Consider the following 26,010-nt stretch of genomic DNA (forward strand, 5'->3'; position numbering starts at 1 on the left):
TGGAGAGGGAGTCGGATAAGAGTTGTTCAGTCCAGCAATTTTTGGACCGTTTTTACTAGATGTTGCCAAGCGCTGTTGCTTCGGCAGTTCCGCCACAACAACAAACAGCAGTAGCGTCCCGCGCATGACTTGATAGAGTCACTTCTCAATAAACGCGACACGGATATGGTTCTTGATTCATCAAACACATTAAGTATTTTTCTCTGGACTGGTGCGTCGACTTGAGAATATATACGGCGAATTTACACTCTCAGAAATCCTGCTCACAATGTCGTCTTCGTTCGAACCTTCACTCTCGACGAGTGGTGTGCGACCGCCACTCTCAACAGCAGATGCACCATCGATGGCAGACACGCTACCTAGCATAAATTTCGGATTTGAGGACTTGCGTAACCGCATGGCTCAGTTCACCGCTCGCTTCGATGCTTTCATTGAGCGAGGTCGCAAACAGGTGCTAGAAGAGCGAAACCAGTTCAGGATAGGGTTGGCAGAGTTACAAGGTGTGTACCAATCATCCATAAGAAGTTCAATGAAAGCATAAGTCGCTAACACCAAATCAAGAGGATCAGCGCATGCGACAAAGAGATATTGAGATTATTAATCTCAAGGCCCAGACGCACGAACAGACCCTCCAGAAAGAAGCGGCTGAGGCAGCCGAAATGTACGCTGCTATCTCTTCCGTCGCATTAGAACGCGACTCTCGTCTTGCGAAGCGTGACCGTCTGAAGCAACAAATTGAAGAAACCCAGAGTGCTATCAACCAGAAATTAGAAGCCCAGAAGGCTCATGCCCAACATCTAGACGCACAGTCGCGATTGAACGTTCCAGAATTAGAATTCTGGCAGGATTATCTATGTTTGCGAATCGAAGGTGCCGGACGAGAAGATCGGTTGAAATTCGTTTACAGTCACCTTTTGGAGAAAGATTGGGACACGGAGGCGTGGTTCGAACTAGGAACCGCCAGTCGCGATTACGAAGTCTTCCATACGCGGCCGAAAGTGGATAGAGAAGCTTTGGAGCGGGAAGTCGACCTCTTGAACGAGGACCGTGATTTTGGGGCTTTTCTGAAAAGGATGCGCAGGCTACTTGTCGAATCGCTCAAGTAGGGTTTTACCCGCTATTGGCTAAGGAAGCGTGATATGACTTCTATTCTACTTGACTATTATTGGACGATGCAGTTCGCTTGCTCAACCGCAGCGCGGGAAAGAAGAAATCCTCTCGTCTGGTCTTTCTCCGAAAGCACAATATGGGGTCTGCCCAAACAGTAATCAGCCACCAGTTGCTTCGCGATAGAAAGCTATGCTTCGGCTTGCTCCAGCAGTAGCAAATCCTTCAGACCTTCCAGTCTTTGGCAGCCATTTGGCGCTCCAAACCGCCTTCTCCGTTTCTGAATGAGTTGCGACGCACGACCTTGTATCAATTGACCAGACTTTGACTTTTCCGTCAAATGAGCTTTGCATTAGTTAGCTGTAAATTCTAAAGGGTTTAGATTAGTGATATCAACCGACCTGCTCAACAGGTACTCCCCTGTATGGCTCCAAGAGAGTGAAAGAATCCAGGCTGAGTGACCCGAGAAATTTGCAACCTGCTCTCCAGATGAAGTGTCATAAAGCACAATTACCCTTGAATCTCCAGCGGCAGCAAGAAGCTTCCCTCCAGGAGAGAATGCCACAGTCCGTACTGGCTTGACCAGACCTGCAGGTTATCAGACAATTTCACTCTTGATCTTTCAGTTTTGAGATGGAAAAAGAAATACCTGACAAGCTGAATGGCATTCGCCCAGTTTCTGTACTGAAAATGTAGACACTACCGTTCTCATGCCCACTGGCAATAAGGCGGCCATCTACAGACTGCAGAGCTCGCATGAGCATCTCCGCTGAAAAAGGGGCAGGTTGAACTTACCATGTCCAAGCAAGTGCCAAAACTACCCTTGGTTTCGTAGTCTCGAATCAACTCGCCGCTAGCATTGAGATCCCATACTGTGATGTGTCCATCCTGGGTGACACCAGCGAGGTACTGTCCGTCATCTGACAAAGCTACAGCCCAGGTACCAGCTGCACCTGCCATGTTTCCTATTGATCCATCAGTAACATATCAAAGTTGTTAAGACTTGAAGTAATGAAACGAGTCCGGTAGATCGACAAGAACTTAGATTGTGATACCTGAAGTAGCGTCGTCCTTGGACCAAGTTCCCTCGTGGCAGGCCCAGACATTGATCTCTCCACCAAAGCCTACACTGACTGCTCTGGAGCCTTTCCCATTTGTCACTATATGGTGACAGCCGACTTTGTGGGCACCATCAATGGATTGCACCAACGGGAAATCAGGATCTGTTGTAGAATGAATCTTGAGCGCAGTTGCGCCAGAAGCCGAGAGGATTTGTGTATCAGTTACAGCCAGTGAGAAGATATCAAGAGGATGGGCTGTATCCCGCATAAACTACAGTTAATAAAATTCAGACGAGGAAAGAAGTGAAAGTGTCAATCTTCTCCATACTGACCATTGTCTGCGGAACCCCACGACAGGTATTGTTTCGACTATGTATGTTCAGATGTGCTGGGACAGCCATGACAATTCTCTTTTAGGGTCTTACCATGTTTAATCTATCTGAATCATGGGGGACACTTGGATAGTCTTGTGTCTACTCTTTGATTGAAAAGAATGTTTGAATTGGTGAAGCTCGATAAATTGGGTATGGTGGCTGATACTCCGTAAGTGTTGGGTGGTCGTGGGAAAATAACCTAGGTAGAAGTAGGTATTTGCTGGTGAGATCATGGGCGCGAGCGGCCACGAGTCCCACCATCCCCGTACACTCCAGTGCAGTAAGCACCCTTTTTTACCATGTGGGGATCCAAGAGGCTGAAAGTTGAGTGCGAGGCAGTTATCGGTTTTGAAGGTTTCAATGATAACTATACACTAGCAAAGCAAGAGAAAAATTGGAAACAAAATTTGCACAAATGGCTCTCCAATCAAACCAGACGCCGAATGCCATGCAGCATACCCTATATCCCAGCTGTATAAAAGTACAGGTCTCTCGATAGCTCAAATCTATCACCCTTGATTTTCATGATTCAATTTGCACGGCTCACTGTCCTCTCAGATCACCGTTGTATTCCACTCATGCCGTCTGGGTGTGTTTCCACTGCTTCTTAATGTCTAACCAGGAAACAACTCATCAGAGTCTCGATAGACCAACGTATCCAATGGGCAAGAACATACCTTCAACGCAGTGTGGGCATAAAACATGAGCACGCTTCATTCGACCGCATCCAGAACAAGTGTTGAGGTTTTTCAGGTCTTTTAAAGCCTTGCCAGCCATCTGCCTATGACGCTTTTTCATGTGGGATGTCTTCTTTTTGGGTACAGCACGCAGGACGGAATCCCAGATGCCGGAAATGATGCCGGGAAGGCTCAATGATAGGGCTGCAGGTCTCGGCAGTCGATGGGGGAGGATTGGAGAACTCTGTAGAGACCGCGACCACCGTCCTGCAGCGGAGGATAGAGATTCCGAGGACTGAAGCACGCGAGGGAACATGTATGACGAGATGGCAGATTGAAACATTCGTAAAGTCATTTTCTTGGTATTGGTAGTGCCCGTCGGACCGAAAGACAGAATGGCGGAATTAACACGGCCTTTACGTTGCTTTTCCTGTCCAAGATCGCAAGAATTCTGGACTTGTCGGAATTCTGAAGCTTTTCCCAAGCAGACCAGTGGTTTGCTGTGTTTGGATCTGGAGATGCACTAGTCCTCATGTGGTATAGAGTCCCCCTGAGTTGTGACAACAATTAAGGGGGTTCCATAAGGTAGTCTTCTACTCCAACTAGAAACTCCAGACTGGCATTCTTGGGGTCCATTTAGAATATCGGTTGATTTCATACGGAGTTTTCTTGGTCGGCTTTTGTTCGTTCTATCTTGGCCTGTCCTCATCCAAATCTTCAGCTGTCCATTGCTCAATTCCTTGATTTGGAAGCCATAACCAACGAGAGCACAGTTCTCAAGATGGCCACCACAGCCAATTCGAATTCGACCAACCCAGCCACTGTTTTTCCTCGCAGTCATGTTGGCTTTGACAGTATTACATCTCAGATTGAGCGGAAGCTCTTGAAGCGTGGCTTTCAGTTCAATGTGATGTGTGTTGGTACGTGGGCGGCAACTGTCCAGTTGTTCCTTGAACGAACTCGCATTGACTGAGTCCTTTACTCTACCAATAGGCCAGACAGGTCTCGGAAAGTCTACTCTGATCAACACCATCTTTGCTTCTCATTTGATCGATTCTAAGGGTCGTCTGACGCCCAACGAACCCGTTCGATCGACCACAGAGATCCAGACTGTCTCCCACAGTGCGTTGGTGCTGGAGAATAAGATCTTCGACAGGAACGCCTTGCTAACGGTTGTTTGCTAGTCATCGAGGAGAATGGTGTACGCCTCAGGTTGAACATTGTCGACACTCCGGGATACGGCGATCAAGTCAACAATGATAGATGGTATAGATATAACCTACCTGCTCTTCGATGGCCAAGCTGATTGTGCCATAGTTGGGACCCCATCGTGAAATACATCAAGGATCAGCACTCAGCATACCTTCGAAAGGAGCTTACTGCTCAGCGTGACCGCTATATCCAGGATACCCGTATCCATTGCTGCTTGTTCTTCATTCAGCCGTCTGGCCATGCGTGAGTCTGGAGCATAAAAGTTATCGATGGCTCAATCTCGCTGACTCTGCAAATGTAGTCTCAAACCCATCGACATTGTCGTCTTGAAGAAGCTCTCAGATGTTGTCAATGTCGTTCCAGTAATCGCAAAGGCAGACTCGCTCACTCTCGAGGAACGCCAGGCGTTCAAGGAGCGCATCAAGGAAGAATTCGCTTTCCACAATCTGAAGATGTACCCCTATGATAATGATGAACTTGATGACGAAGAGCGTGCTGTTAATGCCCAAATCAAGGTCAGACCTTCTACTACCCGTGCCGCTTGTATTCCCTGCCCGCCTGGCTCTAACCCTCCCTTAGGACATTATTCCATTCGCCGTCGTTGGCAGTGAGAAAACTATTGTCGTTAATGGTCAACAAGTTCGCGGCCGACAAAACCGCTGGGGTGTCATCAATGTGGAAGACGAAACCCACTGCGAATTTGTTTATTTGAGAAACTTTCTCACCCGCACTCACCTCCAAGACCTGATTGAAACAACAAGCCAGATTCACTACGAGACTTTCCGTGCGAAACAGCTTCTGGCCTTGAAGGAGAGCAGCGCTGCGGGGGCACATTCTGCTGGCAGCCGGCCTATTAGCCCTTCTGCCGACCGGGAACTCAGTCGCAACTCGCAACGGATGACTATGAACGGCTATTAGGTGCTCGTAGAGAGTGTGTCTCAGGATCAGTCTAATAGCTTCGGCTGGCCATGGACCATAAACATACTGCAGTCATTTCCGGTCCACGCCCCAACAGCGATAAAGGACCCCTTCTCTTCCTCCATTGCCTTCTCATTCGCCAACTTCCACTTTACTCTAGCAGCCTTTTACAGATATCCTTTTCAGCCCTCATATTGTTCATCAGGCCTTGTTCTCTTTTTTAGTTTTGCTTTATCTTCTCCTCTCCGTTCAAGAGAGTGACTGGGTCTACCACCTTTCCTAGATTTGTCGTCTCTAGACGGAAAAGAGACTAACATTCGAATTGTTAGTATAGTCTTGATGTTCATGTAATTAATCTCTCTTATGTTCGTCGACGGCGAAAGGACCCCCTTTATCAATGGGTTTCTGTGGGCCGAAGGTTCCAAGGCAGATGATGCACTGTTCCAGTATCGCAATCGACAGTATCTACGGACGCTGAGGTATACAGCAGCGCTGGATGAAATAAAACACGCTAGGACATTCCCCATAGATCATTGACGCGCTCCAAAGTTACCACCGTCGACAATCCAATCCCGCAGCTCCTTATATGCCTTTTCCACGTCATCGTTCACGACGGTTTTATCATGAGAGCCAGGCTGCGCAGCATACTCGAGTTCGTTTTTAGCTTGGGCAAGTCGTTTCTGCAGCAAAGTTAGATTTCCAGCGGACAGTCTGGCGAGTTGGGGGAGTGAAGGTATGTGGAGGACACCCATACCGTCAAGCTCTCCTCAGTCTCGGTTGCTCTCCCACGCAGTCTTTTCTCCAGTTCTCCAATGGACGGGGGCGCTAAAAATAAGAATCGAGCATCAAGATCAGTGCGCTTGACTTGCTTCACGCCCTATTGCAATTCAGTCGTCAGCTGTTGTCTCGGTTGAACTGTAATCCATTCGATGATGGATTCCCTCTCCTTCTCTGGTCATATCAATTCACGTTGCAGGACTATTATTACCTCCATCTCAATGTCGAGAACGCAGATCTTGCCCTTCTGCGCAACATCCTTCACTGCCTGCACAGTAGTGCCGTAGTAATTGCCGCCAAACTGCGCATGCTCGATAAAGGCATTCTTGCTCACGAGATCCAGGAAATCTTCTTTAGTTGTGAAGTAATACTCGCGTCCATTTTCTTCCCCGGGACGGGGAGCTCGAGTGGTGTCTGAATATAACAGACACGGTTCAGCGCAATTCCACCAAAAGAAACGGTTCGTAGGCAGAGTCAGTGAGGGTTGGCAAGGCGTTAGACTTACGAGACACAGATAAATCGAAAGTATCGGGGTATTCAGCGAAGAGTCTCTTGAGCAAGGTCGACTTTCCAGCCCCGGAGGGACCCGATACCACCACTGGACGAAACCTTTGCGCTGCTGGGTTGGTCAGTTAACAGCGATGAGGAACACGACGATCAGGTGTTGGAACCAGAGATCGTACCAGCCCCGGTAGCCATTGTCAATATGGAGTACCAAGAAATCAAAGAGGGGCGTGTATCATTCAACTTCCCAGCTGTACGAGAACTGAATAGGCGAAGCATAGGCCAAACATGTGCAGAAAAAGCCAACAACGGCTTGTCCGCTCAATTAACAACGTCCCCCACTATGGTGGCAGAAAGAAAGCGGTGGGCAAGCTTGTTTGGTGCAAACGTCGCAAACATGCGGACGATTTCGGCATCATTACAGAGTACTACGAAGCAAGTCTAGAATGGAAAAGAAGAGAAGATAAAGGTAGTTGGCAAGCATGAGTGAATGTGGAACTCGACAAGAACCAGCTTATCATAGAGAAGATGCTAGTTTTCTATACGGTTCAAGACAGAGCCACCCTTGCAACTCTTCAGGGTTTCGGCGATTCTTGATTCCCCCTAGCCTGTGACTCCTGCTCTAAGAAATTGGACCAGAGTTCGGCCAGAGACTCTCTGCTCGGGTTCCCATGGTCCAGGAAATCTGTGGCTAAGGTAGGTGTGCTGGGTGTACGGTGCATGGATATACTCGGTATTTTGAGCTTGCCGGCGGTACTTGATGTTCCTGGGCGTGCAAGGCCTGCTTGCTCGCGCTGCTCTGTCGTCAAGTGTCAGTGTCATTCACAGTTCGCACGATGGGGTAAGCATCATGTCTTCGCATACCGTCCGTCCAACCCAGGAGAGCTGCGATAAGCTGCAGTATTTGAAACTTTTTCGGATCTGATCGATCAAGGGCGAGAAAGTGCAACAAATGATTTGTAACAATGTGCCTAGATAACTTTAGTAAATAAATCCGCAGTGCGGCAGGCCTCAAATTCTGACTAACCTATCGACATTATCCTCAGCTCTGCCTTTCTTGAGGAATCGTAAGGCTTTGGTGAGATGGTCGTTCAGTGTCACTGCCTCGTGTCTTAACTTCCCGATCAGGAGGTTCTTCTCCTTAACTTCTTTTTCAAACGGTTTTACCCTTTCAAGCTCCTTCTGAGCAGCCTGAAGAGCTTTCTCGGCCTCACAAGCTTTCGCCTCGGCGCCTTGGAGAGCCCGCCTTAGCTCCTCAAGTTGAGTGTTCGAGCTTTCCACGAGGTCACGGAGTTCTTGTTTCCGAGCTAGAAATAGTCAGCATCGGAATCAGCCAGAAGCGCTGATATACACAGAATATGCTCTACCTGATTGAATCTCTTGCAAAGCACGTTGTAAACCGTCCACGGTGGCTATCTGAGAATCACGCTCGGAAGCGACTTTCTCGTACGAGTCCTTAAGAGCAACCAGCTGCTCTTCAAGGTCGACGACCTTTTCACTTAGGCTCTCTCTTACGGATCGCTCCTCCATAGCGAGGATTTCCCAGTTATGCATGGCTTCTTTTGCTTGCTCGAACTCGGACTGCAGATATGATTCTTGTTCCAAAAGCTCCTCCTTTTCTTTTAACCAATTCTGGTGGGATAGGTTACTTCGACTTCTCAGTGTCGCAATTTCATTTGACTTCTGCTCGTTATCTTGGGTGAGTTCTGCCAGCTCCGAGGTTTTCGCGTCCAAGGTATCTCTCAAGCTAGAATTTTGTTGCTCGAGCTCCTCGATCTTGGAGTTGGCTTGCGCAAGTTCTTCCTAGGGGGTTACTTAGCTCACGCGCTAGGTCAATGTCCTTGAGATAAAAACTTCAACATACAGCATCTTCTTTGAGCCTTTCGCCCAGCTGCGCTTTGATGGTGTTCACTCTTTCCAGAAGCTTCTGAAACTGTGTCTCTGCGTGCTCCTTCTTGGTTTCGGCGTCGTCCAATTTCTGCTGAAGAGCTTCCATCTCTGCGCTGTGTTTGAGCTGTATTTTCTCCAAAGATTTGCGCATGTCTGTGACTTCGGCGCGGAGAGAGTCTCGATCTCGAACAAGAGCGTCAAACCGGTCCGATGAGGGTGACCCTGGATCTTCAATTTCTTTGCCATGTACATCATCATGGAATTTCGGATCTGCTGATCCTTTCGATTGGTTGTAATCGATTTCATTTCTTTCAAAAGCCGCAACAGGCGTAGCCTGAGCTATCGTAGGTGGCTGTGAGTCCTATTGCTTTGCGTTAGCGAAGGTTAGACCACGGCGGCTATCTCGTGGCGGCATCACGAACATCGGGTTCCTGGGTGTCAGAAAGATTATCAATTTGTTCAGTCGAAGGCCCTTCTTCTTCTCCGTCCTCGACCTTGACATGGGCTTCCTTGTTTTTTGCAATGCCCTTGTTCTTTCTGTTCTTTTTCGACTTGACGGCTGCTGCTGAGTCGTCAGCGTGATTTCTGGGCAGAAATCTTGAAGATTATTTATCAGTTCGAACCAACCAGCAACCTACCTTCGGGCATCTTGTGTAAATGTGGTTCAAGGAAGCTTCGGTGGGATGGTAATTGCTTAGAAGGCCGGCGCTATTCTGGGTACTGATCCAGGGTATACCTGTCAACACCACTAGCGCGGTTGCACCTGTTCCGAGCCAAGTCCGCATCCTCGTAGGTACGACGTCCAGGACGAGCCCACTCTAGTACTGTGGCAAGCCCTTATCGATACATGCAGGTAATGAGACATTACAATTTGCCATTTCTACGCTAGGTGTTACAAAAGGTGAACTCGCGTTTGAGGGATGGAAACAGAAAATGTGTCTTAAAGCGGCCCCGCGCAATGCATCTATGCCGGTATGCCGTCCACTCTCGACTCGGGTAGTGCGGTGCACTCAACAGCCACTATCCATAGGAGCCATGTTTCGTTAAATTGCCATAGACCGTATCGGTCCAACGTCGAGAAAGCCTGGGCGACAATCACACATATGATTCATGTGATTCCATACTCATCTTCTGCCGAGAGCTCATTTGCCTCGAGGAGCCTCAACTTCTAAGGGAAGAAGAGACTACAGTAGCTCTTGTTCAACAGAGTGGTCGGCATGAATTTTGATACTTAGCAAATTTCATTCACATAAAGTCATCCAGGAAGTCCGAGTCTCGATCCTGATTGCTGGTGGCCTGCATGTTCCCTTCACTAAACAGGTCATCGTAGGCATGCTCTTTCTGCCATTTGAGCTGTTCACGTTCCCTCTTTTCCTGTTTTTCCCTGGCACGTTGCTCGTCTCTTGCTCTTCGTTCTTCCTTTTGCTTTTTCTTCAGAGATTCCTCCTTCTCTGCGCGAAGATCCGGAAATCTTTCCTCGCGAGTCTTGTTGAGCCGATTGACAATTGCATTTTCTCGCTGTCGAACGTAGACTTTTCGGACCATTTTGGGGTTGTGGAATGAGACCTGTCCAGTCGCCATTGACCCGTCTTTCAGCAAATTTGACCATGGCGTGTAAATCACTGTGATGTTATCCTTCTTGTTTCCTGCACTGCCTATAAGCTTTACCTCCCACTCTTATATTCCGTCACATGAATAGAAGTGCTTCAGGGCTGACCTTCAATGGAATTGGCTTTGGTGAGCTGGGCACAGTCTTCTAGGAGCGGTTGTGGGATCTGGTCCCATGTTTCACCATCGCGAAGGCGCAGGTAAACGTGGGCACTCGATAGATTATCGACATGGAACTGGGTACTCCATAAGTACAAGACTTTGGACTTCGTTGTGCTTTGAGCCTTGGGAGTGGGGTGGACAACAAACCCTGGGGTGATAACCATGAGTTAACTCTTAGCACTCAGCGCAATGATGAGGATATAGGTGGTGGTTAGCGGTACCAGACATCCTTCTCTAGGCCATATTTGATGAGATCCTCATCTAATAGCAGGGACTTTTAGATCTTGGGCACGTTTCGCAGAGTCGAAGAATGGCCGTCATACTTTCAAATTTGTCTTTTCCGACATAGATAAAGGCAGCAGGTTTCACCACATTCGAGGTAAAGTAGTATACCATCTTGCCGTTTTGCCTTCTTGGCTAGCAGAACCACTATGAAAGAATCTTTCTCTTGATGCAACGTTGATAATGCGCCTGTGGATAAATTCAGTAAGAAATAGTGGGGTGGATTTGTAGGTTTGGTCATTTTCTTAGGGACTTCAAGGTGGGGAAATCTGCTACGGAGTACGTACTACCTCCGTATCTACCTACCTCTCTCATCATAGTACGTGCTATCTCATAAGGTAGTCAGGTTACCTGTCGTTCTACTTTTAGATTCACTCCCCTGTTAAGAGCCTAGCCTTCTTAGTTTATATATGAAAATTTATGGTATCAGTGATATAACTTAGCGTCGGACTTGATATAAGTACTGGTATTAGGAGGAACGCGTAAGCCTAAGCTAGTAAAATCTTTATAATAATGACGCATAGCCAGGGAGGTAGTTCTTTGATAATAATAGTAGGAGACAAGTAAGCAACTGTGTCTTAGCAGCACAACCTCAACGATACCTCTAAATATGGAACTGGGCTAAGTATCATTGAGAAGCAACTCCGATCCGAGCTCAGTGTAACAGATTGTCTTAGGATCATTTCCACCATAGAGGTACCTTAATACAATAATGTACAACAGGTACGCTGATGTACAGCTCTGCCTTCCTTGGCACCATTGGGGATACTCTGGACCTTTCCGTCATCAAACTGGCCAATAATCATTTCGATCATTTCAGGCCTCCGAACCGAGTCTATACTGCCCACTCATGTATGGTCAGTTGTGCAAATGTGCAAAAGTCCTCCATGTATGCACACATTATACCACTCCGGCTTGCGAATCCCAAATTGCCCTGGGTCCTGATCTTAATTGTCTTATAAGACCCGCAAGGCTTCATGGCTCGGTGGAAAACCATACCTGGAATCGGATATGAAGCCGCACATACTATCTACCTGAAACTGTATCCGAAGTGAGAACGCTGATCGAATAGTAATCTGTCCTCCCGATCTGATAGTAAATCAACCCGGCTAGATATATAATAATTCTGATTATTATGGAACATAGTACACTCACCTGGATAAAGACGCACTATATCGCGGATATAATTCCTCGATACTTCGTACACCGGAAGAGACAGCTTGATTCGGACAACAAGAAGTATTCCGGTACATCTGGCTGCCAGATTTCTCAGCAAGAACCAGCATGCATAGCATGGAGTGCTTTCCTTCTCAAGGGGTGATTGACATGTAATCCTAGAGCTATATCATCATTTCAACCAGTCGCAATGGCAACAATGTGAAGTTCCAGCGCAAGTGAGAGACAGAGGGATGATTCATGATCTTCCCCAAGCAGGACAGGAAGGTCAGCAGAACCACCTGTCTCATGACAGTCAGTCTCGAGTGTCATTGTCACTGACTAATCGGGTGATATCGCATTCATATATACTTTTGCTTCCTTCTTCCTTCTTTGCCCTTTCAGCCCCTTTTTGTCTCGATTTCGCAGCGCGAAATTCATTCCGAAAAGAAGGTAGGTAAGCTTAGCAGTAAAATATCCTTGTTATCCTTGTCGTGTCCCTGAAGACGGCAGAGTGGAAGTTCATTACCTACATATTGCCTTTGAAATGACTATCTACACCGCCGTATGTCTTAGGATGTTGATACTTGCATGGAGAAGTAGCAGGTGCGCGCCTGCAACCATCAATTACAGAATACCCAGTGAGGGAAAGCTGAGGAATCTGGTACTCGCATTGCCCAAATTCAACCCGCTTCCTTGTCCTCCCAGGTTGGGACAATGGCGGGACCTCCGAGACACCCCTTGACTGCATGGGAGTATTTGATTCATACTACAGACCACCTAGCCACAATGGACGACCACGAGATTGAATGCAATCTCGGAAATCAGAAGTTTGAACCAAGTGCGATCATGCGAGTCATTCAATTGCTAGCTTTCCGTCGACCATCTCGGTTGATTCGCTTTATTCCACTAGTCACAACTCGAACTCACTACTAGCACTGACCACGGATCTCCACTTAGCTCATGCACCTGACACGGTGTCCAAGTGACATCCATGGTTGATGTGGCATGCGGTGGAAGAGACAGATTTTGCCAGTCATCATTAGATATCGACAAACGGTAAATGGGATGACCCTGGACATGTCCCGAAGGGGTAGCACGAAGTCCGCACCTATATAAAGTAGTATCCACATCTCAACTTCCAAGACCAAGACCATACAGGGAAATCAGGTATTTGTTTCGCGTAAGCATCAACCATATAGGGGTTATTCCCCGATACTCAAACCAGAATTTGTGTGTATCTTTTAAGGTAGGGAGTAGTCTGTTCATACACCCAGTGCCCGAGTCTCGGCTTCACGATTGTCACTTTCCGCTGCAGATAGTTTCTAGTCAGTAGGCATAGCAATAATTAACTACGGGCCTAGCAGAAGGAGCTGATTTCAGTGATGGTCGCCAGTTAGCAATTCCAAGATGCAAACCGTGAGAGGGTTCGATATATGAGTCGTCGATTGACAGAAGGAAAACCCGTTACGCCAACTCGACAAGGGATCGATTAGCGTTGAAATCAGTCTTAGGCAGTTGGGCTACGGCGATAGATCCGGAGTACAGTTAGACCAATTGACTTACATACCACTACCTGAACTTAGTTAGTCAAGTCTGTTCGTCTGTGGCCTCTCTGCTACAGATGTCTACAGCCTACAGCGGGTATGCCCGTACCAAGACTCCACCTGCCACATGGTCGTCATTATTGAATTATGAACACTTGAAAATAGAACAAACTGCTTATGAGAGCCCTATCAGCGCGCTAAAGGATCTCTAGGCTCTGTCTAGACTTCCTTCACTGTATCTTCTGCAATCGCAATCGGCTGTCGCATCAACTGATTTGTCAGATTTCGAACATACGCGTTGCATGGCTCGCGTGCGAAAGTGCGAGACTGCTTGTAGGACGTATGAACAAAGGAAAAGACAAAAGGAACGGCAGATCTTCCAAAGGCCAACAACATGTAGCCGTTCCCGAGTCTCTCGATCCCTTGTAGGAGATTCGATCCACGATTGCTCTCCCTTCTCCACCCTGGCTGCATTAATTTGACAGATTTGGAGGGGGCTCCCTCGAGTACGCATTTCGCCAGGGATTTCGATCGATATATTTAAATTTCTGAAAATAATCTCTCGCTGCTCTCTGGTGCTTTTTTCTCCTTCTCCTTTCCCCTTTTCCTTCGTTCTGTTCTTTTCTCTTCCACTCTGTTCGTTCCCTCTGTCAATTCTCTGAATTGGTAACCCAGCTACTTTCCAGCGTTTCTATTTCCTTCGAAACGCCCACACGCAAACAGCCCTATATCGCCCCAGGTGTCAAGAATCATCACTCTCAAACTGTGACAAATGGACAATTCCGCAACTCCTGGAGATCGTTCCATCGTCCGCCAAGCACTGGAGCGTGCCCGTAACTGCGAGCCAGATGCTGTTGATCGAAACACGAGCGCTATACTCGAGACCGCCATCGCGAATCTGTGGCAGAGGATACAGAATGCGCCGGATAGCTATGTGCTGAATGGTGACGAATTTGCATTATTCAACTATTTCCGTGTCAGATATCGCGGTAACCGGATTGCCCAGTTGGCAGTGGAACGGTTCTGGAACAACTACCGTGGGAACAGCGCAAGCAGTGATGGAAGTAAGACATAGCACTTGCTGTTGTACAAATGGCACCTGGTTTTCAGCGATATGTGGGGAAACCACAGTGTCTTTTTTTGCGTCCTCCGAGGCCATCGTCTTGACCAAGAGGACCACACGCTTCGGTTGCATGTCAAGCCTGCCCCTCCATAACTCTCAAAGACTCAAGAGTGAAATCTGACCATCAAAAATCAACGTTTCTGGGGGCAGCTGGCTGTGACATTTGAGCCGTAATCCGCGGGTCCAGAGTTACTGTTTGACCATGCCTAGCTGGCAACTGTACCTGGGAAACGAGAATCGGGAGCGCTGGACGAAATAACTTTCGCTGGCCGATATTGCGGGGGTATACCAGCCTTGGGAACTCCATGTCTCCTGCATGTGCCTGTGAAGAGGTCAGCAGGGATGGCCGTCCTCTATTTGTGCGATTGGACGACCTTAATCACTTTCATGCTCTTCGGTTCACGCTCAGCACCATACTTCGACTGAACCCAATCCTTCTACAAACATTCGGATTTGATTCGATGCAGCTATGCTGCGAGGTTTTTCGAGTCAAGAGCGGAATTGACCCTCGAATGATATATCTGCAAAACGATCGAAGTACAATAATTTCATTTCCTTTCCATATCAGGTCTTGAACTCGGACTACCACTGCTCAGGCTGGGTCAACCTGTTCGCCAAAATGATTCGTTGGGCTTGGGCCACGGCTACCTTCGTTTGCCTCCTAAGTTCCATGCAATATGTTGATCATGCCAGTGAACTACTAGTCATATAGACAGCAGGTGATCAATTCGCGCTCTTAGGAACAGTTATCTGCACCGACTGTGACATCATTCTCTATAATTATCATGAACTACCGAGTCAACTTATGCATGGGAATTGGTGGTTGCAGAGGGTTGGTCAAAGCTAAGGTACTGTTGGTTATAGTTCAATGGACAGACAATCAACACGAAGATACATGATTGGCCCATATTGCATTAGGAGATGCAAAAGAGCAACCCAGCTTGATAAACATGCAGGTAGATAACAAAATTAATCTACTACCATCTAGTAGACTACCACTGTAAGACCAGGCCGGACTAGATTACCACAAAACTAAAAGGGTTACCGCGAGATGCCTTCCATCTCGCGCATCCGGACCTCAACACAGGGTAGACTCCTTACAACCACAGACAAGTTGCTCACTTATTCATGTTACTTGACAATTGCACACATGGCTTGGGGAAGAATGACACGCAATTTGAAGGAATAAAAGAAAACAAAATGTCTTTCTTCCCGAATGAGTCTTCCCAGGTCGCGCCCGGAGTCGAACCAGGATTGCCAGAATCAGAATCTGGAGTGATAACCATTACCCTGCGCAACCAGAGAACGCTACGGTGTTCAAAATTATAACTATATAAAGCATAAGAGCAAGTCCATCTGCAGTCAGACAAGTGCTTCTGGAGAACGGAGTGTGCGAAACGGAGACCATGGAAGATACCGGCAATATCATGCAGGTTGTCGTAATCCCCTCTGGATTTACCCGTAAACCCTGCCATCTATCGATCTGGCCCCGATGCAGAGTGCAGATCTTTAATTTTCCAACTAATCAAACTAATTCCTAGTATATGGACGGAAAAGCTAAAGCTACCTAGCTGCATGGCATCTCGAAATAGTAACCGGGGCTCTAGAGGGAAATAGAAGCAACTGTACTCGGAACTTTTCGAGTGGCAAGACGTTTCTGCTTGTAGGTGAGAAATGTAGTTGCTCAACAGGCATCAATGTGTGGTTCTGTGTGGTTTCTCTAACAAGTCATAGTGCATAAGGATGTGACCTCTATGCGGAGTAGTCTACATTTCTTGTACCTAGTTCTAGAAGTTCCAAGTGGATATTGTAGGACTACCAACCTAGTATCTATTCGAGAGAGCCCATGATGTCTGCATGCCCCCATATAGTATAAACGATAGTGTTTAGGATGATGCCACTTTCAGGTGCAGAATGCACCGTTGAGCCGGTGAACCTATATATCAAGGCCAGGCATGATGTGACCCTATGGTCAAATCATAGTATATTTTTTGCCTCAGTTGGACGGCGCAGGATCTCACATGCACGTCCTTGATGTCTCGCTCAAAGTGTGAGTACTATAGGACACACCTCTAATGGACAGCAATGCCTCTGTGGTAGATGCCCTTTGCCGTTTGCGATTTGGGAGTATGGGTGGATATTCTGGAGAGATGTCCAATCAGTGTATAGTACCTTACAGGCCGCGTGTTAACTAGGTACCATCTCCTGTATTCAATGTTGGGGAAAGATACAGTAGTTCCTTCGACCAAAAAGTGGGACAGTATTCCATGCATATGATGCAACTTAAATTGCTTTTTACTTCTATATTAAAAAGGTGCATTTTGCACTCGCATAATTGGTTGCTTACAGTAATGGTTATCACTCCAGATTCTGATTCTGGCAATCCTGGTTCGATTCCGGGCACGACCTTTAATTTGAACAACAAAGTTGTCTTTTTGCTCAACTCGCTACCATCATCGGCGACGGATGAGTATTTTAGACTTTACAGGTCTGTCAGCAACGTACTTCATGCCCGAACACCGTCCTCAGACACATCTATTCTTTGAAGCCCTGTCGCGAGCCGCAAATGCTACTCATAGTAGCTGGTTGACGAAAGTAACCTGGAAGATATACTTCCGTATTTCATTTCCAGCGCACTGGGTGCAGCAATGACACGTGGTAATCCTTGTGAAGCACAGAGAAAAATGGATCGTATCAACAAGACAAAGAGTAAAAATATCGAGGATCTATACGCACATTGAAAAAGAATGGGATATTTTCGGCATATATTACAAAATCGCGCTCTTTATATATCATTATCATGTCTATTTATTGGCCGGGGACTCAGGGCTGATCAGCGGATCAGACGACTGTGAGCTATCCTTGCTCTTATCCCCGTTGAGCATGTCTGCTGGTGGCTCTGAACTTTAATTAGCCTAGCCAACAAAGAGATATTGCACTGTTCACTCACCGGTTCTCGACGATTTCCGCTCCGCAATGTCCAATTCCTTCACCCTGCCTGCCTCGACCTCCGATCTGGACATTCCAAGAAGAGACCTGGGAAGCCCCATTGACGAAAGGAACGAAACCGAGTCCTTCCATTCGACCTCCTTTCGCTTGTCGTCCCAGTTCAGTTCATCGCCCATCAAGTCGATGATTCCGGGAAGAGCTTCAAGTGCCGCTTCAGCGTTGAGGAAAGCCAACCGGGTTCTGCGCGCAATGACATCAACTGCAGTTTGAGCATATTCGTGGCGGACGGCATAGCGAACTTCACCGTCAATGAACGGATACAACGTCGAGATACGTCGGCCCCGGAGGGGGAAGCGAGCATCTGTGGGAGCAGACAGAGCTGCAACCTGCCATGCGCGGTCGCCATAAGATTCAGTCAGATGCTTAGCCACGTCAGTCTCGAGGCCGAAGTGCTGAATGAGGTTGATAAAGAGAGTCTTGGAGTATCCATGGGCTCCAATCAAGCGGACTTGGTGGGTCTGGCAGCTACCATCAAGTACGGCACCGTCGGAGACCAAACCACTCCCACCAACACCACTGATGTCCGGAACCTGGGAAACCGCCCGGGGCTTCAGGCCGAACACCTTGATCGCCTCGTCAACGGCTTCCTCGGCCATTTGACGGTACGTGGTCCATTTGCCGCCAGCGCAAGTCAACAATCCAGATGGAGAAACGGAGATTAGATGGTTGCGAACCAAGGCTTCGGAGCTCTTGACTTTAGGGTCACGGACCAGCGGGCGGATTCCGGACCAAGCAGCAAGCACATCGCTTCGTTCGACATTAATATCTGGGGCCAAATAGCCGCGAACTTCGGAGAGAATCCAATTGATGTCCTTCTCAGAAGGTTCGGGCTGGGTCGTGATCTCCGTCGGCTGATCTGTCGTACCGGCTATGGTGTTGCCCTGCCACGGAAGAAAGAAGATGACGCGTCCATCGGAAGTAGATGGATCAATGAGACCCATTTTCGAGGGGCTGTAGTAACCCGGAAGGATGACGTGAACGCCAGCACTGGGAGCTACAATCTCTTTGACATCGGGCTCGTCCATTTTCCGGATTGAATCAGTGAATGGACCAGTGGCGTTGATAATTCCCTTAGCTCTGACTGTGAATTCCTCTGCCTCTTGACCATTCTTTCCCGGAATCAAGTCCTTCACGCGGGCCCCATTCAACTTTCCTGATTCATCTTTGGTCAAGCCAGTAACCTGCATGTGGTTGACAACTGTGCTTCCGTACAAAGCTGCAGTCATTGCTAGAGACACATTCATCCGAGAATCATTGTGCGCTCCATCTGCAGGACATTAGCATGTAGCTCGCCAAACGCAAGCATCAGATGTGGTGTGAGTTGACACATACCATAATAAACCATCGCACCGACGAGGTTGTCTCTTCTCAACATGGGGAACGCATCAATGGCTTTGCTCTTGGTGAGAAAATATGAGCTCTCTATCCCTTCGGAGCCGGCCAACCAGTCATAGGCCTTTGTACCGGCCCAGAAGTAAGGCGCTTGCCACCATTTTTGCACTGGCACCATGATAGGAAGCCAACTGGAGAGATGGGGTGCTGTATTCAAAAAGTATTTGCGCTCTCTCAATGCCTCCTTTACAAGTTTATATCTGCAGTCGAGCCAAAGCCGTTAGTGTCTAATAGAGCCAGGTTGTGGACCTCTGCTGGTCATTTAGTGGGTGCACTGAGGGCGTCCTTACTGATTATAATCCAGCTCCCACACAGCCTTCTCGAGATATCGAACCCCGCCGTGTACAAGTTTTGTACTCTTGCTGCTAGTGCCGGCGCTAAAGTCATCTCTTTCCACAACAGCTACTTTCAGACCTCGAGTTGCGGCGTCAAGCGCTATTCCCGAGCCGGTAGCGCCGCCGCCGATAACGAGAAGGTCGTATTCATCATCGTTGCCAGAAGAACTCCGTTTGAGGTCTTCAATCTGCTCTAGCCGCGATTTTATCGCAGGGAAGCTGGGAGGGACAAGCTTCCCTTCATGGTAACCAGGCGGTGGTACGGCGGGCGCTTCCGAGCCAGGAATATTGCGGGGGCGATATGAGATGTAGAGGACACCAGCTCCTGTTGCTGCCGCAGCGGATGTGTAGAGCAGAGGTCTCAGAAACTTGCGAGAGTGACGAGCGGCCATAATATGTGAATGGATCTATGGAACCTATATTTCGGCTTGCAGATCGGCAGTCGAGAATGATCGGTAGTTGCGACTTGGGCCAATGCGCGAGATCAAACTTCCGATTCGCTTAGATAGATGAACTAGTTGGCAGGTCTCAGCAAAAAAAAGAGGGTGTCAGAGTAAGTATGCAGGGTCGCGAAATGAAGTGTATAGAGTACGGCCGTACAGGCTAGCAACAGGGTTGGTAGTGGGGAATGGGCACAAGCGATGACGAAACCAGACACTTGAGAGTGGAAATGAATGAGGGCATTGTAGAAGGGGATTACGGACTGCGATACATACCTATACTATAAAATTAGGAACTGTGAGTTGGGTGAGGGAGGAAGAAGGGAGGGGAAGAGGAAGGTTCAAGAGAGAGAAGAGGTATAAAGAAGATGATCGGATAGATTGAGACTTTGACAATATATAACGGTAATAGATACTCCGTCTCCTTGACCATAAGTACCTTCCTTACCTGTTCGAACGCCAGTCACGTAGGCGGTGAGATCGTTGAAAAGTTAACTGGAAGGAACCAGTATCGGACCTGGGGGCAAAGAACTACGGAGTACTACGCTAATAATAAATCTCACAAGCCTTGCAGTTAAAATAGCATCTATTAATTGATAATATAATATAAGTAATGAAACGCAAAATAATAAAAAAAGGAAACCTACAAGGGAAACAATAACAACGACAGAATGAAATGACTAAGGTACCTTAAGGTACCCTGCCTACTTATGGTAAGCACCACGAAGGGCAAGCACCTCAACCTCTGGAAGGTACGTACTTTAGGTAGACTCGGTATACGGAGTAAAAGTCGGCTTACCTGTCATTAGCAATAAAAGGGTTGGATTCTCTGCAACGAGCTGCTCCGGGTAACTTTCTCTCTTCCGAGTGCGTCATAAAGCCTACAGAGCATGAGTTACCTAAAATGAAAGAGCCCGCGGGTACCTTACCTGACCTACATAGTCCCACGGGCCAGTCGCCAGTCGCCACAACCCATAACAGGGAATGAAGGATTGGACTGGAGGAATGATCAAAGACAGAATGGGGGACCACAATGACGGTGTCACTGCGCATATCATTATTGTCCCACCAATTAGAATCTCGGCAGTCCCCGGCGTGGGTAGAGCTAATCCACTAATTCGGACGTCGTTCCCGAGCTGATTGCCGGCATGTGACCAGCAAAGTTTTGTGGTCTACTTCGTAGGTAGCTGATCGACTAGGCTAGACCATACCTTAGGACTGTGACGGACTACTAGATACCTTTTACGGAGCACTAATCTCCTACCTTAACTGTCCTGTAGGTGGTAGATAGTTGCCCAGTTACTATGGCCAGATAGTTTCCTCTGCTATCTGTGCTATGGCTGTCTTCTTGTCTTTCTCTTTCTCTTCGGTCCTCCCCTCCAACCACCATCGATATGCACTACTTGGGAAATGGATAGTGAAAAAAGACTATGCTGACCATGCAGTAGTTCTTTGTACGGTTCTGGGATATTTTGGCAATGATACGTTCAGACAATCGGTAGTGTACTATTGGTACAAGACCCATGTGGAGATGGATGAGCTCATGAGACTTCTATCAAATCACAAGACCATCATGTTTCCGGTTCCTCTGATCAACAAGGGGTGAAAAGTAAGGACAGTCTGTGACTCTGTGGGCGTAGGCTCAATTGCCTTCATCATTGAACTTATCCCATAGATAGTTAGTATCATTATCCGAGCTCATCCTCTTCTTCGAATTCGATTAGCAGGTTGGGATTTAGCGGCAAATGTACTTGGAGTGGATATGGAGTACTTCGTAGAGGTACGCTGACCTGGAATTTTGACTGTGGTGGGGATTATTATTATATCATACCCAGATCCGGTTTCAGATATCTGAATAGTAAGATGTCATACCTAACTCATAACTCATAAGATCCCCTGGTTCAACAGTATTCCTGTCTTCTGTCGGGAATCCCCCAATAGACAAGAAATCGAGGTAGCGTCAAGTAATAAGTCTAAACGGGAAGATACGGACCAACTTCCAATATTTCAAATCTCTCGACTCGATGATGAGTATCAGCTATCTACCCGTGAAGTCGAATCAAACCGCCAAGGAAAGAGTTATTGATAATGGAATATCAGTATCAGCTCCTAAGGATTCCTTATTGACACGAGAAAGAGCCGCGAATAGTAGTGCTCCCTGTTCATTCCGGTCTCAATTCCAAAATAAGGCAGGTCTGGCTTCCCTTCAGCCTCTAAATTTTTAATGCCTTAACTCAATCAATGGTGATTTGACGATAAGTAAAGAAGATTGAAGGCTCTGTCTCTGTAGGCCGCCGTGCCGTGCCCTACGGCCCACCATACCTATGAAAAAAAGAAGTTAGGTACGGAATATCCCACTACCAACGTGGTACTTCAGTGCTTCATAGGTCGTACAGAGTGCTGAGTAGAATGAGTCTAGATAGTCCAGACCAGAGACCTTACAATAATCGTAACTAACATGTCCCTAGCCGGGAAAACACCAACAGCCTTATCTTAATGGCCTCGGTCATGTGTGCGTGAGGGCTTAAAGGGTTCCTGATTATTTTTCCGCCAATCAATTGGACCACAGAAGCCATGCATTCATACTTCGATTATCTGAGGTCTATCAAGAGTACAGAGTACTCTCTACCCTATCACAAGTCACAACCAACATCTCACATGGTTCCTGAAGATTGCCATCGTGATATTCAGTTTTTTGGCTCCGCAAAGTGCATCTACTAGCATGTCACCTTCCCTAGCATCCTACGGGTGCTTGTTCTTGGACGTGTAGTTTTTCTATTTGCATGCGTTTGTGCTCTCAATTCGAGGAACACCGGCGTTCAAACGAGCATGGCGACGTTCTCAACATTCTGACATATGTCGATGGGCTTGATTCGGGGAAGTGGACTTACGAGCTCCTGGAGGCTCGGAATTATGTAGAGGGGTCGCGTGGGTTATTGATTTTGATTCGTTGCCTACCAACGGTTTTGAAAATATGGCGGAATTGTTCCGAGGGCGGAATTCCTCGGCAACACCAGCCATCCCCCACACGCAACGAATGAAGCCCTGCAGTCATTATTGAACTTGGGCATGCTACACTCGGCTTCTGTCTGGCTAGCAATGCGGGGTGAGAATCGACATGCGCTGACTGTCACATACATTAGAGGGAGCGGAAATGTTCCTCTCTCACGAAGGGGTATGAGGGACCAAACAGTTCAGTTGCAGGAGTCTGAGACGTCTGCCCTATATTACATCCGGGGTGAGACGGACATTCTCCTCTATTAACTTCCAACCATGGTCAAGTGAGTTTCTGTTGGACTTTATTTCATCATGGCAATAGCAGCAGCAGTGTCCTCATTGCAGCAAAACGTCCTTCGATACCCTCTCCAGTTTCTGGCCGTAACAGCACTGGTTGTACCGATAATTTATATCATCATAAATGAGTTTATTCGCGCATCTGCTCGCGTACCAGGATTGAACGGTCCCCGCGGTCTCCCTTTAATCGGAAACCTGGCACAAATTCGCAAAAACGCGGCTGAACAGTACCGTATATGGTCAAAGACCTACGGGCCCGTCTACCAAATTCAACTGGGTAATATACCCGTCATAGTCGTCAACTCGGCTGCCGCAGCAAAGATACTTTTTGGTCAAAATGCGCAAGCCCTCAGCTCAAGACCTGAGTTCTATACTTTTCACAGAGTAAGTGAAAGATCATATCCTGCCTTCCCTAACTTGGTCTCTTCGAGAGCCTAGAGTAACGTCTCGAATAGATTGTTTCGAACACCGCTGGAACAACAATCGGAACTTCTCCCTATAGTGAGTCTCTGAAAAGGAGAAGAAAGGGCGCTGCATCGGCTCTCAACCGGCCGTCGGTCGAGTCTTACGTGTCACACTTGGATGTGGAGACAAAGGCGTTTGTGGCAGAGCTTCTTAAATATGGAAATGGCGGAAAGACACCTGTGGATCCTATGGCAATGATCCAGCGTCTCAGTCTGAGTTTATCCTTGACGCTTAATTGGGGAGTGCGAGTGGCATCACAAGAGGAAGATCTGTTCGATGAGATTACGCATGTGGAGGAGGAGATCAGCAAGTTTAGGAGCACCACGGGCAATTTGCAGGACTACATTCCCCTCTTGCGGCTGAACCCCTTCAGCACCAACTCGAGGAAAGCAAAAGAGATGAGAGACCGGCGTGACAGATATCTTAATGCGCTTAACCGGGATCTGGATGACCGGATGGAAAAAGGCATTCACAAGCCTTGCATTCAAGCCAACGTTATCCTCGACAAGGAAGCAAAATTAAATAAAGAAGAACTCATCTCTATCAGCTTGACTATGCTCTCCGGAGGCCTCGACACTATTACCACACTCGTGGCTTGGAGTTTTTGTCTACTGTCTCGTCGCCCTGATATCCAGAAGAAGGCGGCACAAGCGATCGAAGACACGTTCAGCCAGGATGAGCCCTTGTGCGATGCTCAAGATGACCAGAAGTGCGCATACGTCGCTGCACTTGTGAGGGAATGCCTGAGGTCCGAGATCCCATTCTTTAACTGAACCTTCGGTTTTCTCGTTCGGCCTGAAAATTCTGACTGAGATTTCACAGATATTATACCGTCCTCCGTCTTGCGCTTCCGCGGACCTCTATCAAAGACATCACTTACGACAACAAGGTCATTCCGAAGGGCACAGTCTTCTTTCTGAATTCTTGGGCTTGTAATATGGGTAGGAGCTCACTCATTATTGATTTTTTCCGCCTTGGCTGTTCACGCTGACGAGTACGCACTAGACCCCGAAGTTTGGAGCGATCCCGAGGAATTTAGACCGGAGAGATGGTTTGAACAACCAGATGCACCCATGCTGACCTATGGCATCGGCTATCGCATGTGCGCCGGCTCACTACTCGCTAACCGTGAATTGTACTTGGTCTTCATGCGCACTCTGAACAGTTTCTATATCGAACCACATGACGACGTTGACTGGCACCCCATCAATGGGAACTCGGACCCCACAAGTCTGGTCGCGATTCCCAAGAAGTACAAGGTCCGCTTTGTTCCAAAAAATGAGCAAGCCCTTACACAAGCCTTGGCTTAACGGCACCAGCCGGCGTTGTTATATTTCCTTGCGAGTCTAGACTCCTTTGGCCAACGAAAAACAGTGGCTCTGAATGTACAAGCATATAGGGACATGTTCAGCTACTCCCTGCGATTAAGTCATTCTTCTAAATATAGGAACAGAGACTGGGAAGTGATATCACTAACATGATTCGTCCCCGATGTTGTTTGGCTATACGCCCTTTATTTTCTTTGCACCAGACTTTTTCTACATCGGTTAAGCTCTATATGATTATACTGACTATAGCATGTACGCAAGTTTTGAAGTGCTGAGATGTGCATGGGGGTAGCAATTATAATTTATATATCATCTCGTCGTCACCTCTCTTGCAGAAGTTGATGAAGAGATTGTCTAGGAGGATCGAGCAAATGGCAACTAGCCACATATGCTGCATGCATGAAGAGGCGTATCTCAGCTAAACATGCCAGTCTTAATGATGAAGAAATGGACCGCTCAACTCATGGTCGTATCAAATCCGTTCTGGATGTCGCCTCGTCGCAGCAATATAAACCGAGATTGAGCTGAAGGTAGCGTTGAGGACAACCTTTGAACCGGTATCATGTACGATGCATTCTGTGGAGTATGTATTTAAAATTGCAATACAAACCTTCACTTAAGAACCAAGAGGGGAACTCGAAGGCCATGCAGAGAGATCAACGGTATGGGGATTGACTGGTTGGCCCTGCTAACCAAGTAGAAATATCGTCAAGCTGGTGATTTGAGGAATGCACTCTATATGATATTGTAAATGGCAAAATGTCTAGGACGCCGCCCCGCTGCAACCAAAACTAGCATGGTGGTTAGGTAGACGTGTGACGAGATCTGAAATAATCACTTACCAGAGCTGATGTTTGATGGGATGTATTACTAAATAAACTATAATGGGAAAGAAACGGTGCTGATATCAAGGAGAATACCTACATATGACAGACACTCGATGAAGGCTCTTGAATCTTCCAAGTGCCATCTACTTATAACAGATTAGGCGGTTAATCAATGTGCATTGTGTGTTCAAAGTGAGTTATTTGCCTTTTAGAGAATTTTCAAGGAAAAGCCCCCGTCTGCGAGCCAGGCATAGCCCCACTGCCAGTACTTGACATTTGCAGATATCACCATTTATAGACGGTGATACGGCGAATCTGCCATCGGGTTAAAAGGCGTAATGGACTTTGACCATAGACAGCCTATCATAGGGGCAAACAGCATCAGGCTTGACCTCAGTCATACATATTCTCATGACTCTACCTAGCTATGGGCGAACCGGCAGACATTACCTGCAAGCGCTTTCCGGGGTCCATCTGGCTTAGAACCTCAGTCGCACTGAGGATGCGTCATGCAAAAACACGA

General features: G+C 47.5%; 9 protein-coding genes and 2 non-coding genes across 11 annotated transcripts; 5 read left to right on the plus strand and 6 right to left on the minus strand.

Annotated features, from left to right (window-relative positions):
* Positions 1-268: 268 nt before the first annotated feature.
* On the plus strand, positions 269-1,106 carry ALT_8344 (kinetochore Spc25 family protein; the record flags this gene model as incomplete). The annotated part of the gene is made up of 2 exons (XM_033560685.1): positions 269-500; positions 562-1,106. The coding sequence occupies 2 exons, from the start codon at positions 269-271 to the stop codon at positions 1,104-1,106; spliced, it is 777 nt and encodes a 258-aa protein (XP_033416576.1).
* A 511-nt stretch (positions 1,107-1,617) lies between these two features.
* Positions 1,618-2,436, minus strand: ALT_8345 (SKI complex subunit WD repeat protein SKI8; the record flags this gene model as incomplete). Its single annotated transcript, XM_089600405.1, has 3 exons — positions 1,618-1,695; positions 1,903-2,072; positions 2,163-2,436. 3 exons carry the CDS (start codon positions 2,434-2,436, stop codon positions 1,618-1,620), a joined length of 522 nt encoding a protein of 173 aa, XP_089455298.1.
* A 1,564-nt stretch (positions 2,437-4,000) lies between these two features.
* Positions 4,001-5,349, plus strand: aspD (septin aspD; the record flags this gene model as incomplete). The annotated part of the gene is made up of 6 exons (XM_033560682.1): positions 4,001-4,139; positions 4,213-4,341; positions 4,404-4,485; positions 4,537-4,674; positions 4,733-4,946; positions 5,011-5,349. 6 exons carry the CDS (start codon positions 4,001-4,003, stop codon positions 5,347-5,349), a joined length of 1,041 nt encoding a protein of 346 aa, XP_033416573.1.
* Positions 5,350-5,879: 530 nt separating this feature from the next.
* Positions 5,880-6,825, minus strand: ALT_8347 (guanylate kinase; the record flags this gene model as incomplete). The annotated part of the gene is made up of 5 exons (XM_089600406.1): positions 5,880-6,029; positions 6,104-6,226; positions 6,338-6,540; positions 6,632-6,745; positions 6,810-6,825. 5 exons carry the CDS (start codon positions 6,823-6,825, stop codon positions 5,880-5,882), a joined length of 606 nt encoding a protein of 201 aa, XP_089455299.1.
* A 380-nt stretch (positions 6,826-7,205) lies between these two features.
* On the minus strand, positions 7,206-9,168 carry ALT_8348 (putative Golgi matrix protein; the record flags this gene model as incomplete). Its single annotated transcript, XM_033560680.1, has 7 exons — positions 7,206-7,429; positions 7,495-7,601; positions 7,658-7,937; positions 7,998-8,433; positions 8,495-8,881; positions 8,943-9,082; positions 9,159-9,168. 7 exons carry the CDS (start codon positions 9,166-9,168, stop codon positions 7,206-7,208), a joined length of 1,584 nt encoding a protein of 527 aa, XP_033416571.1.
* A 597-nt stretch (positions 9,169-9,765) lies between these two features.
* On the minus strand, positions 9,766-10,065 carry ALT_8349 (coiled-coil domain-containing protein 25; the record flags this gene model as incomplete). Its single annotated transcript, XM_033560679.2, has 1 exon — positions 9,766-10,065. The coding sequence occupies one exon, from the start codon at positions 10,063-10,065 to the stop codon at positions 9,766-9,768; it is 300 nt and encodes a 99-aa protein (XP_033416570.2).
* Positions 10,066-14,046: 3,981 nt separating this feature from the next.
* On the plus strand, positions 14,047-14,349 carry ALT_8350 (uncharacterized protein; the record flags this gene model as incomplete). The annotated part of the gene is made up of 1 exon (XM_033560678.1): positions 14,047-14,349. The coding sequence occupies one exon, from the start codon at positions 14,047-14,049 to the stop codon at positions 14,347-14,349; it is 303 nt and encodes a 100-aa protein (XP_033416569.1).
* A 1,276-nt stretch (positions 14,350-15,625) lies between these two features.
* Positions 15,626-15,697, minus strand: ALT_t170. Its single transcript has one exon. It is a non-coding gene; the product is annotated as a tRNA-Gln (tRNA).
* A 1,037-nt stretch (positions 15,698-16,734) lies between these two features.
* Positions 16,735-16,806, plus strand: ALT_t171. Its single transcript has one exon. It is a non-coding gene; the product is annotated as a tRNA-Gln (tRNA).
* Positions 16,807-17,201: 395 nt separating this feature from the next.
* ALT_8351 (glycerol-3-phosphate dehydrogenase GUT2) lies at positions 17,202-19,525 on the minus strand (the record flags this gene model as incomplete). Its single annotated transcript, XM_033560677.2, has 4 exons — positions 17,202-17,296; positions 17,348-18,673; positions 18,739-18,998; positions 19,089-19,525. The coding sequence occupies 4 exons, from the start codon at positions 19,523-19,525 to the stop codon at positions 17,202-17,204; spliced, it is 2,118 nt and encodes a 705-aa protein (XP_033416568.1).
* Positions 19,526-22,882: 3,357 nt separating this feature from the next.
* On the plus strand, positions 22,883-24,642 carry ALT_8352 (cytochrome P450; the record flags this gene model as incomplete). The annotated part of the gene is made up of 4 exons (XM_033560676.2): positions 22,883-23,251; positions 23,323-24,080; positions 24,155-24,273; positions 24,338-24,642. The coding sequence occupies 4 exons, from the start codon at positions 22,883-22,885 to the stop codon at positions 24,640-24,642; spliced, it is 1,551 nt and encodes a 516-aa protein (XP_033416567.1).
* Between the last annotated feature and the right edge of the window lie 1,368 nt (positions 24,643-26,010).

Source organism: Aspergillus lentulus (genome assembly GCF_001445615.1).
Source record: "Aspergillus lentulus DNA, contig: Alt16, strain: IFM 54703, whole genome shotgun sequence".
Taxonomy (NCBI): Eukaryota; Fungi; Ascomycota; class Eurotiomycetes; order Eurotiales; family Aspergillaceae; genus Aspergillus; species Aspergillus lentulus.